At 34.9% G+C, this 12,667-nt stretch overlaps 1 protein-coding gene across 1 annotated transcript in view; it reads left to right on the top strand.

Moving 5' to 3' along the window:
- Positions 1-12,667, top strand: part of PIK3C2G (phosphatidylinositol-4-phosphate 3-kinase catalytic subunit type 2 gamma) — a 372,771-nt gene that overhangs the window by 228,087 nt on the left and 132,017 nt on the right. The window contains exons 21-24 of the mRNA XM_063075729.1: positions 1,492-1,672; positions 4,140-4,247; positions 8,583-8,675; positions 10,128-10,257. Coding sequence (XP_062931799.1) covers positions 1,492-1,672; positions 4,140-4,247; positions 8,583-8,675; positions 10,128-10,257 — 512 coding nt within the window. The remainder of the gene's footprint in view (positions 1-1,491; positions 1,673-4,139; positions 4,248-8,582; positions 8,676-10,127; positions 10,258-12,667) is intronic.

Here is a 12,667-nt window from a genome sequence, read left to right as displayed (position 1 = left end):
GCAGGGGGTTAAAATGTTTTTCAGAAGTAAATAAGGACTATTATTTCACACGGTTTGTATTTCTTTTGGGAAAGTAAAGGAGGTGCTAGAAGATAAGTTAGCTTCATAACAATGCCAAAGGAGCAGGCCCTCACCTTAAAAACTGCAAACTTGTTCAACTAATGTGTTTTTTAGAAGCACTGTAACTTACTACATACTGGGCAGAGATACAAAATTAGGAAAGCAGAATGAAACTCACCTATTTCTATTATTCCAGCATTCTATTCTCATAATTTTCTTCTAGTTCCTTGAATGCTAATTATTTTTCTGGGGCAGGGGGAGGCATGGACTAAAGACTAGTTAGGATTAAAATCATCAGTTAGAGACAGGTTAAGATTCAAAGGAATTGGTCTTTTTTATTCCATTTCAGTGTTTTAGGGCATAATAGTAAAAAAAGTTTTAGCACATTGAAATTGGTTTTAAGGCAATAGAAATTATCACATGGCAGACAGAATAACCAAGTATTTTTCACTGCTCCATTATCTTGCAGAGTATTCTTACTTCGTGTTCTGTGCCTCCCAGGTACTGACATGAGCAGACTACCAGGCAGAGACAGAAGTTGACTTGGGAAGGCTGTGAAATATAGATGAACTAATGTTTTTTGACTGCCTAATACTTTTTTTTTTCTACTAAGCAGTTTCAAATGCATTGGTTCATTTTATGTTTTATAAGGCCTTATAGAATCAGTTATTACCATATTTTACAGATAAAAAATAAAGTCTCAGCCTGGTTAAGTAACTGACCTAAGTTACTTGTAAGTTGTACGACTAGGAGTTAGTCCAGAAACGCTTGAGAACAGAAGACCATACTCTTGCCTTTACAATATTTTCCTCCAGGTAATCAAGGGAAGTGCTAGAAAAAAAGAGCAATACATGAGTATGTGACAGTGTGGGAACATTATTATTTGGAGAAAAGAAGAAAATGCTGGACTTGATGGTTGAGTCACAATATAGTGTAGTCACGTATAAATACTATTTTTTTAATTCAAAATATTTTAACACTTATTTGTGTGTATTTGTGGCATACGGTATGTTGTTTCAATACATGCATATACTGCACAATGATTCACTAAGAGTAGATAGCATAGTTTTGTACCCATTAGTCCACTAAATTTTTAAAGTTCTTTGTCTTGTTTTAGTAAGAAGTCAAAAATGTGTTCCTGAGATAAATGTTTCTTACAGAATTAAGACTGAAAGAAGAAAAAAGTGCATTGTGAATTGAAATGAGAAAAGGCAGGTCTCTTATTGATTCTTCATTCTTGGAATCTCATTAGCTATCAGATGGAACTTGATGACTGCCAACAAATAAACTACATTTTCCCCCATTTTAGGCTGTTAAAATGCCCAAGGCCACCAAATACACATTAGTATGTAATGCACTTATCGTTCCTGCTGGAGGTGGTTAAAAAAATCAGCTTCAGATACAAGAATTCTTTTTCTCTCTTTCCTTTAGGCTGCTAAAAGATGCACAGAATGAAGTTTATTTTAAAAGCTGGTATCAGAAGCTGTTGGCTGCTCTCCAATTCTGTGCAGGAAAAGCATTGAGTGATGAATTTTCCAAGGAGAATAAACTAATCAAAATTCTGGGAGATATTGGGGGAAAAGTCAAGTCGGCCAGTGAACCTCAAAGACAGGTTTGTTGAGAAATCAATCTTCAGGTAGTGAATTTCCTTTTTTTTTTTTTTTAACTTTAGTTCAATTAAGTTTTGATTTCATAGCTTGGAAAGCAAATTCCTTGACTACACTTAGTTATAAGACACTTAAATCAATTACTTTAATCAAGGGTTTTTGGTGTTTTTCCCATTACCATGCTAAAGTTATTGATAATGTCTATCAATGGGATATGGTTTTTGGATCTATATTGCCATGTAGCACACATACAGGATCTGACAAGAAGGACCAACCTAAAGACAGTTTGATTTAAAAGGCCTGATGAAGTAATCTCTTCAAAAGGGCAGCACAACTCAGACTCTTGGGAGAAGGACATGAGGGTACTTTTTAAGGCACTCTGTCCAACATACAAAGTTTGCCTTAATCCAAATCACATTTTAAAGACTTTTTTTTTTTTTTTTTTTGCCACAACAAGTAAAATGAATTAAATGAAACAAAGCAATAGTGATATGGATAGTAATAATTTTTATACTAAAATCCATGGATGAGAGTCAAACTATTGTGACTCTTTTTCACTGATGATAATAATAGGCCTGGTTATTCTTTTTCTTGATCTAATGGAAGAGTATTTGCTCTGTTGGATTATCCCAATCACTAGTTTCCTTCACTGATATAGACCGTAAAGTCGGTTCTCTTAAACTCAACATTCTTGATGTGGTGAGACAGTGGACATCTATCCATTGAATTAAAAGATCATTATTCAATGACAATTGAGTACTTAATTCAGACTAGTTGTTAAGGATAGAAAAAAGGCTAAAACATGAGTTTGTCCTCAAGAGAACTTACAGTTTCTCTTAACCCACTGTCTAAAATCAACAAAAGTTTTCAACAAATGACATAAAAATAGTAATAGGCAAAATGTTCCAAAATTCTTTCCCAGCCCAGGATTTTTCTTGCTGGAAGTCACTTCATTGAACTGACATGCTAGAAGCTATGCTACTTCACCTACCTAGAAGAAAATGGAAAATAAAAGGCATAAGTATGGAATTTATTTTAAATAGGAGATGAATAAACTCTGAATACACAAAGAACATGATGGGCAATGCAAAAAAATATCTATGATTTATCCATGTTATTGCAAGCTCATTCATTATTTTCTAATGATGGACAAAAAGTTGATAGCAAGTGGTTTAAAATTTACAGAAGTTTGTGTATAGGTTTGGTCTTTATCTCTTGTGTTTTTAAATCTCTCACATATTTAAGATGCATACTATGGCTCAGTAATTCCAGTGCCTTTTCTGACCATTTGCATCAAGCTCCAGAATGATATTCATGTTATTCACTCAAAAAAATGTATTTGGCTAGTTACTTTTGTGATAGCACCTCTTCACATGAAAATAGGAAGAGAAAAAGCAAGAGGTTGGAAAAACATTTATAATTTCTCACGATTAAAAAAATAATAATTTCTCACAATTTAAGTTATTGATAGCTATTTTTTTCTACTTTAAAAAAGCACTAATTAAATCTAACTATATAAAATGGAGAAGAGGTTTCACTTAGACAAAGGGAGCTGAGATTTCCCTCCGTGATATTCAGCAGGCAAACCCCTGTAGAGATAAGGCAAAGAAGGACAGACACATAAAACGTTCTTAATGGAACTTGCCCTCATTTCTCCACCTTGCTCTTCTGGGTTCTGGGAGCAGTGGATTCTATTATCTGTCAATGAGCCAGGAGTAAGAGCTAAGAAACTCTTGAGAGTTAATTAAACATTATTAATCCGATATTCTCATCTTGAACACTGGGCTTAAAAATTACCAAAAGGGACTAAGAAGTAGCTTTTTGTTGTTGTTTTGTGATGAATTGTTTTCATTTCTTACCTCTTTCTGTCAGGGGATGCACAATTCTAAAGGTGCTGCTTGTGGTCTCTGACCTTCCACAGATACTGTGGAGTTTGAAAGGTATTAAATATTAGAAATATACTCATTGACATCTAGTAAACTATTTGTTCACATACATTATTCTTTCTGACAGCATTCTGCAATTGTCATTTTTGTCATTATTGTTAATATATTTGAATATTTTTCTAAAACATTATTACTATTAAGTGTAATTCTTGAGAGATGCAAAGATTTCAGGCATTTATCAGAAAAGGATGATGTTAATAATTACTTAAAACAGGGGTTGCAAATGGACAGGCCACCAATCAAGTCCAACCCTTATGTTTTGTTTGAAGAGTATAGTGCTTTTTTGTTTTTAATTGTATTTGAAGTCCTTTAGAAAGGGCGTGCACTCTTTAGCTCCCATTTTTCCCAACACTTCCTATTGTCTCTAGCCTGCTGCCTCCTCATGCATGACACCTGTCAGACCCCAGTCATCCAAGTGTGCAACCCCTGAACTAAAATTTATTAATCAATAGAAGAAAATTATAAGTCAAAGGAAAAGTCAAGTTTTTACAGTTTCTTAAATGCTTCTTCTAATGATTTTTCACAGGAGGTACTGAAAAAAGAGATTAGCAGACTAGGAGAATTCTTTCAAGATGTAAACTCTTGCCACCTTCCTCTGAACCCTGCCCTGTGTGTAAAAGGGATTGATCATGATGTAAGTCAACTTACTCAGTAGATAAATTGAGCATTTCTGTTTTGTATTGTTTAGTTCACTGTATATTTTTTGAAATAGCAAAAATAATTGACATTGCAGTTGTCTTTAGGAAAAAGTCATTGAATTCCATCCACGCCATGTGCTCTCTGATGCACTGTGATGAGTGGGGACCACATTGGCCTTATCATATGGTTTGTTGGTTTGAAAACAAACTGTTCATCCGTTCAGTGAAAAAATAAACAAATAATGATACTTCTCACTGAATTGATTTCTTGACTCATTCAAAACGGTTAATTTGAGGACCCCAATTTAGACTGTGTGCATAACTATGCCTGGTACACCAATATTAATCATTAGCTACATCTCCATTTTGATTCAATTTAAAATTCATTGATACCCATATGTTAGTGTGCCATACAACATATTTTGTGACTTTATTCATGCCTGGAAAACTCTTCCTGGCATTGTCAGACTTCCAACTTCCCAAGCCTTCTCTTCCTAATGCTCTGTCCCATGGTACATCCCCAGTCACCCTTCTCTGACTAAGAATCATTCTTCTTTCTTCACTCCTCATAAGCTGTATTATCCTCCTTCTCAAAAGCCCAAGAGTGGAAAGATGCTGATAGAGAAAATGATACGTGAGATCCAAAAGTAAAGAGGTTAAGCTATCGTGCATACACAGTACATGTTACTTAAATGAAGTCATAAGATGGTCAAGAAAACAAACCCAATAATTAGAAGAAAAATCAGACCATTATTAGTATGATGTGCAAGTTTTGCTAGAAACTTGATACCATCATTTTTTATGACACTGCTGCTACCAAGATGCCCTACAAACTTTCCTGCTCTGTTTCACAAACATATTTTGAAAAGTAACAAAATAAAGCAACAGATTTTATAAACTGAGATATGTCTATCTGTGCTAAAACCCAAATCATGACTAATTTTTTTAAAATTGTGTAACTTTGTAAGCATTAGCAGTATTCACTGACTAATACTGAAGATATGTATAAACTCAGCATTTCAGAGACGTATTATTATCTTAAGGCAGAAAGAGCAAGAGGGATCACAAGTTCAGGTGTAGATTTTTTGCTTTTGCTTTCTTGGTTTGTTTTTTAAGGAGAAGAGCAATTTTTTTCAATTAAAATGACATGTGAGTTTCAGCTTCTACCAGCCTTGGGGGTGTTGGGTGTCAGAGCAAAGCAGTGGTAGCTGGGAATGCCAAAGTGAGTTTTCTGGGCTGGGGGCCACCAACCCGGGAGACCCCACCTCTAGCTCTGTGGCTGGGACCACACTCCTCCCCTGCAGCGTGCTGTGACCCTGAGATGAGGAAGCTGCCCCAATAGAGCTGCCTCCTGGTCCCATTTTCTCTGACCAGCAGTGCCTGGGCACAGGGCCTGCTGGTACAGCAATGAACAGGACAGATGTGGCCAGATGACTCTCTGGGGAACATTTTAACCTTTCCTGCAGTCCTGCTGAACAATGAAGTAAGAAGCGTCATAGCTGAAATGAGTGTGGGAAAGCTCTCTGTTCCAATAGAAACCTTTCGACTATCAGTGAATCCACACTGGGGAGAAGCCTCACGGGTATAGTGAATATGGCAAGGCCACCCGGCAGAGTCGATGTCACATTTCACATCACAGCCTCCACACTGAGGAAAAAGCATATAAATGTAGGCAGTTTGAAAAAACCTTCAATCAGAACTCTTAACTTGTTGACTACGAGCAAATCTATACCATTCAAAACCCTTTTGAATGCAGTGTGGCAAGGCATTCAGTCTGAGTAAATGTCTTATTCTGGGTCAGAGACTTCACACAGGCAAAAGGCTCTATAGATGTAATAAGGGTGGATACTCTGCAATTAAAACACACCTCATCATACACCAGAGAATTCACACTGGTGAGAAACCCTACGGATGTAATGAGTGTGGGAAAGTCTTCACTTACAGTGCCAATCTTACGGTACATCAGAGAACCTATTCCTGGGAGATACCTTATAAAAGCAGTAATTGTGGAAAAGCCATTATATAATAGTGTGGGCCATTATAGCTCGCAATTTGCTGTGCACAAAAGAATTCACACTGGAAAAAACCCCCTGTGAATGTAGTGAGTGTCAGAAAGCTCAAAGCGACGTTCTATTGCCATCAGTCAACTGCACCGGGGAGAGGCACTCATACCTGTGCTCAATCCATTTCTTAAAGCATGGCTCTCAAAGGCAGAGAGTAAGGGCCTCTGGTCTAAATCCAACTTTTTCTTTATAAGAAAAATATCTCAGCCTTGTCTCCCCAGGAACCACTAATCATGATGTCCCATTCTCTATTTCCCTTTGAGTCACTAAGGGATGAACCAGGTGGGAGAGTAGGAGTCACTTAACACAGTCTTTCCCCAGTATTGGGAAGGTGAGGACCAGACATTTCATTTACTTATAGGTTTCTTTTTCTTTTCTTTTCTTTTCTTTTTTTATAGCTATTTTCAGATCTATGTCATTAACGTATGTTTCTCAAGGACAGAGGTTATATCTTCCTTTCTCTATTCCAGCTTTTCATATCATCTCACCATTTACAAAATCATTCTGTAAGACTCTGATTCATTCTTTCTAGTCTCTTGGCTATGGCCATCCCAATCCACTATTTAACTTCTACTCTAATCTGGTATCTTATCATTTGCTTTTCCTCACCCAGAAAACTCTTTCTTCTGCCTATTTGCTAATCCATATCCCTCACAATATTCCAGATTCAGTTAATCTCTGAAAAACTTTCTTCTTCAAATTCTTCTTCATTCAACTGTGGTAAATCACCTTGTGCATTATTTTCAACTTAATGTGTATGTATGTACTTTCAAGCAACTTTCAAGCAACTTTATAGGCTTTTTGAGGATGGATATGGTGTTTCTTCCTGTTTGCAAGTAATAATGGTTTGTGTTTGCTAGTTGTTGAATATATACCATTTTTGACATGACTCTCAAAACACAAACTGCATGCGAAAACCAAGATATGAAACAATGAAAGCAGAATAGCTCTGGGTGATGGAGTTGAGAAGGGCTAAGCCTTCCCTTCAGCCTTGTCTCTTCCTTAGACTTGAGAAACCTCAAAGATACCCCCCAAAACTGGATAAACCGAGTTTGAAAACCACTGGTCTAGACTCATTTCCTGCCTAATACAGGATTTCCTAATCCTATTCCACAATAGAAGGTCATATGATCCCAAATTAACTGATTCTTGCAGCAGAATTTCATTGCTTAACAAGCAGCCTCACCCATAAAACTGTAAGACTCAAATTGATTCAGTAAGCAAGGGTTTCTGTTTGGTTAGAGATTAGGTTAGATTTCTGTTGATAAATAAGTTAAAAACTAGAATCTTTCATCTCAGCTTCTACTGATTTTGGATGTCTTGGAAATAATGACATTCAAACTGATCCTTCACATGTATTGATGTCATATTTTACTAAGTTGATAAATTGAAAGTATCGAGTCCATTTCATTTCCTTATTATTGATTTAACTGTCATCATAAACTCTCTCATAGCCTAAACACATACGTCCTCTCAACACTGAAACAATCTAAAAAGAATAAAAGGAAAACAAGCCACAGGAAAGTAGAGTGGAAAGTAGTCAATATTGTAAAGCTAAAAATGGAAATGGAAAGTGTAATTGAAAGAAATGAGAAGATATAAATATATGTTGTACTGTTATTTGTAAAGACAGGAAAAGAAAGTGTTCATTAACAAAAAGGCCAAGAGAAATGTATTAATTTTTTAACTGTAAAAGGCATTTTATATCCATTTGTTCATATGTCCATTACAAAAATGTGTGAGGTAGGGGTTGTTATCTCTCTTTTGCAGTGGGATACAGACATGTTAACTAACTTGCGCAAGGTCTCAAAGCTAATAAACTCAGCGTTCACATTTGAACTCAGGTCTTTCTTAACTCTGTGTCCATGTTTCTTTCAAGTATGCTGCAGGGCAGAAAAAAAATGAAAGAAAATAAATTTTTTAAAATAGCAATTTTGTCTATTAACCAACTAGCATAAGCACAATACCTACATACTGCTTAGTTATTTAAACCTTGAGCATGTTACTACTGTTCAGTGAGGAAAAAATGTAGTTGAACATTTCCAACCTGCCTAAAGGCTGTCATCTCAGTTTCAAAGTAAAGACTTTGTTGATAGACTAAAGTTTTGTATTTTAAAAAAATAAATAGGTTCCTTTTTTCCAAAATATAAAACTTATTTATATGTGTCACATTTGTTTATATAACAAATTCTGTAAGGGGTCATGATCTTGAGAAAAGAGTTCTTTTTACTTTATTTTGCTAACTATTTTTCTCTTATCTTCCTGTAGGCATGTTCATATTTTACATCTAATGCTTTGCCATTAAAGATTACTTTTATCAATGCTAATCCAATGGGCAAAAACATCAGCGTCATTTTTAAGGTACAGTAACCCTCTTAAAACGTCAAATTGACTCCATAGGCAGAACTATTGATTTATTACTCACAAGAAGAAATTATTGTAGCTATTTTCCTCTGGCAACAACACAGAGGTTTCCAGTTATTTTCAATTCTGCTTTTTTACAGAATTATAGTACATGCCAAACTATGATTGGCAATAAATCGAACATTACTGGCTCAAAGCCAAGAAACCTTCAGTGCAAAACTTAAGAGAACATGTTTCAATAAATGAAATTATATGATCACTTTTGAGTGGCACAGAAAGTGGAATGTGTGATGAGTCCCTAGAAGGAGAGTTTTCTCTTGGCTTGGATACTGAATTAGGATCAAAATTAGCCGGAATTCAAATGACATGCATTAATTTAATATCAAATTCTTATCTGCAAGCACTTGCCTATTTTAGTAATTTGAGTTATTTTCTTCTTTTTGAATAAAAACTAAATATGGGCCATTTCAGTCTTCATCATGATTCCCATGGAAAAAAATAGAATAAAAGGTAGTAAGAAGGTTACAAAAAGCAGGAAATAGAGACTGAAGAGGGAACTATAAGTAAAAGGTAAGAATTTGCTAGTCATCTAGTTAATTTAATCAGTTATTCTGCCAAGTCATGCAACAAGTTCTCATGGTAAATTTCTGGTGGATTCTAACTATCTATTTTTGAGAATAATGATTAGCATGCCCTTACTTTTGCTTTGACCTGTGTAACCTCAAGCATTATGGTTCCATGACACTGTATTTTTCATGAAGAAATAAATAAAATAAAATCTCATCTTGGCAGGAATTTCTGCATGTAATTTGGAAAGCATTTTGGAAACCAAACTACTTATTTGTTTAAAAGCATAAAACTATAGTTCCCCTTTGAACATACTCCATTTTCTTTACCTGTGCTATAGAAAATCATCCCTTTGTCAAAGACTGTTTTCTATGAAAACTTTAACTGCCTTCATAAAAAATCACTGATTCAAAGTCTGGTGAATCATGTGTGTGCTATGCTCCTAGTCATGAAGTTTTTGGTATTCTAACTGCATATTAGTGCATAAATTTATGGCATACCAAATAATGCTTCACCTAGCAAGAGATTTATCTTGGCTGCATTTGAAATTTGAGTAAACATTCGTCTAGCCTCTCTTCTCTAGACTTTGAATCTCAGAAATTGCACATGGATAATAAGTTGAAAGATTATTATCCGGGAACAGCATTCCAAGCAGTGTTTCTAATTTGATGTCTGAAGCTTCTGTAATTATTTAAAGGGAAGTTCTCATTTTCTTTGATTTTTTTATCAGAAACACAGCGCATTTTTAGTGCTAATAAAACTATGGAAACAACCACAAGTCAGGATGAAAATTTATCTCAAGAAAGAAATGACATTTACCATATTCGAGTGCTTTTAATGGAATTCAAGGAAAAACCCAGTCTATAATTTTGCTTTTAACAGGCTGGAGATGATCTTCGTCAGGATATGCTTGTTCTGCAGATTATTCAAGCGATGGACAGCATTTGGCTGCAGGAGGGCCTAGATATGCAAATGATCATTTATAGATGTCTATCCACAGGAAAAGACCAAGGTCAGTACAGATTAGAAAGTGGGTTGACTTAACATTATTTATCTCACACATTCATTGGTAATATGCCACAAAACTTCTTACAGCTTTCATATTAGACCACAAATTTGAAAATCCTAAAAACTATGCACATTCTTTTTTTAAAAAAAGAATTATTTTCCAAAATAATAAGCCATGATAATTTATATAAAGCATAGTGTGCTTTTATATATTAATTAGGACCTTCACAATCCAAATGTTAACTGTGATTTTTTTGTGTGAGTCTTTAAGAGTCAGTTATATTGATATTAAAACTAATTCATTTTTTCTTCTTTTCTAAGATAACAGAAAAGCCTACTCATTTAAAAAAATATATACAATTGTTACCTATGAACACAGAATTTACACATTTTCAAATGCTTAAAGGAGTTCTAAAAATTGAAAACACACTATAAATCTTTTAAAAGACTTTTGAGTAGATAAATATCAGCAAAGATGGACATAGATGCGAACTTTGAACATACTTCAGCATTTATTTTCCTTTATAATAGCAAAGAAATTAATATGGAAATATAATTACATTGACACACATTTCCAGTGAAAATAATGTCAATATTTCACCCAAGTTATTACCAAAACATTACAGATAAAAGTTGTACTTAATTACAATCATGCTAAATTGCTTAACAATTTGTAAGATATCATATAATCTTTCTTACATATGGTCATCGCCATTGAGAATGTCATTAAATTAGTTGGTATGAGTTATAATAGACACATGTGCATAAATAAAGGGATGAAACCATAGCACTGGGAAAGGGACCTAGACCACATAGTGAATTTTTTTTTTTAATTCAAGCAGCATTATTATTTAAACCTATCATCACAAAAGAACTGTCACTGCCTGGTTTCCTAAGCATAAAAGCACCTCCTAGTTAACTTCCAACTAGATACCTCAGAATAACTCCATTGCAAGTCGTATTACCCCATTATTTTGATTCTGATAATAGGGCTCTTCTTTCCATGCCAAGTGTCCTACCATCGAAGTCTTTCTAAAGCTCTGCCTCCTAAAAATGTCTTCTATCATTACTGCCATGAGATTGTTATTCCTGCCCTTCACTCATGTAAGTGACCTAATTCTTTCATATCCTAATAAGCTGAAAAAGTAAAAATAAAGCTACATAAGCCCAGCTGAGCTTTTTTAAAATTGAAACATAATTGATTATACCTATTTGTGGGTACTCAGAAGCTGAGCTTTTTGATGTTATATGAATCACCTTTTCTTCAGGAATTGAATAAATCACTGAAACTAATCAAATTCTTCAATTCCATCTACTCATTTTTTTTTACACAATCAAAGAATGTAACCAAGGCTAAATCACTTAAGGTTAATAATATGATTCAGCAAAAAAGACTATAGACTCACCCAAAGTTGCAGATATAGTAAGACAAATTATTTTTCCCCTCTATCAACAACCTTCTATAGTTGTAAGATTTCGAAGGACATTATGTTGACAAAATACTTCTTCAAGAAAAATGGAGATCATTAAAATAAATGTCATTTTTAGGAGATTAGGTTGCATTTTTAATTAGATTCCAAGACAATGAATATCTACTGTTCTCAAGAAATGTCATGAGATGAAGAATACTAAAACGGGCTAATAGAGTCACTGCCCTTAGGGAGAGTACAAGTATATTCCAGGCATGAAGTTAATATGACTTTATCGACATTATTGTTGCTTATTATTCTCATGGCTGCTTTGTGTGTGATGTCCTAAGAGTCCTGGGAGAGACGATCATGGCAAATAAAAATTGTTTATATTACTACTGGTTCTCCAACTTTGATGAACGTAAAAACTACTTAGGAGAATTGGAGGTGTAGATATAACTGGCCCCAACCCAGGCCTACTAAATCAGACTCCCCACTGGGGAGGGAAGGGATCAATTATCAGTGATTACAAAAAGCTGCCCAGGCATTTCCTATGCACTCCTATTTGAAAGCCACTGCCTTACATGATACGGCCTTGGCAAATTTTGTCCCTAAGATCCTTGCTACTTAAAGTGTGAACCACAGATCAACAGCACTGACATCACTTGGGAGCATGTTAGACATGCAGAATCTCAGCCCTACCCCAGCCCCACTGAATCAGAACCTTCATTTTAACAAGATCCCCAAATGATTTGTATGTGCATTAAAATTTAAGAAACACTGCATAAGAGGACTATATATTCTTACTATGTATAAGAATGGAACCACACATATTATTCAGTGCACACGGAATTATGCTAGAAGTACCAAAAGGTGTATGGTACACACTAGATCAAAATTTATAAAATGTAATTTATTGTTTTAATTAATAGGCAGAATTTAGCTACTGTGATTGTTATAAATTAGGTGCACAGTTTTCTGGGTAGTCAGCAATGTAAGGCTTGT

Source organism: Cynocephalus volans, chromosome 12, assembly GCF_027409185.1.
Source record: "Cynocephalus volans isolate mCynVol1 chromosome 12, mCynVol1.pri, whole genome shotgun sequence".
In the NCBI taxonomy this organism is placed as follows: Eukaryota; Metazoa; Chordata; class Mammalia; order Dermoptera; family Cynocephalidae; genus Cynocephalus; species Cynocephalus volans.
This window is presented reverse-complemented; position numbering and strand designations above follow the sequence as displayed.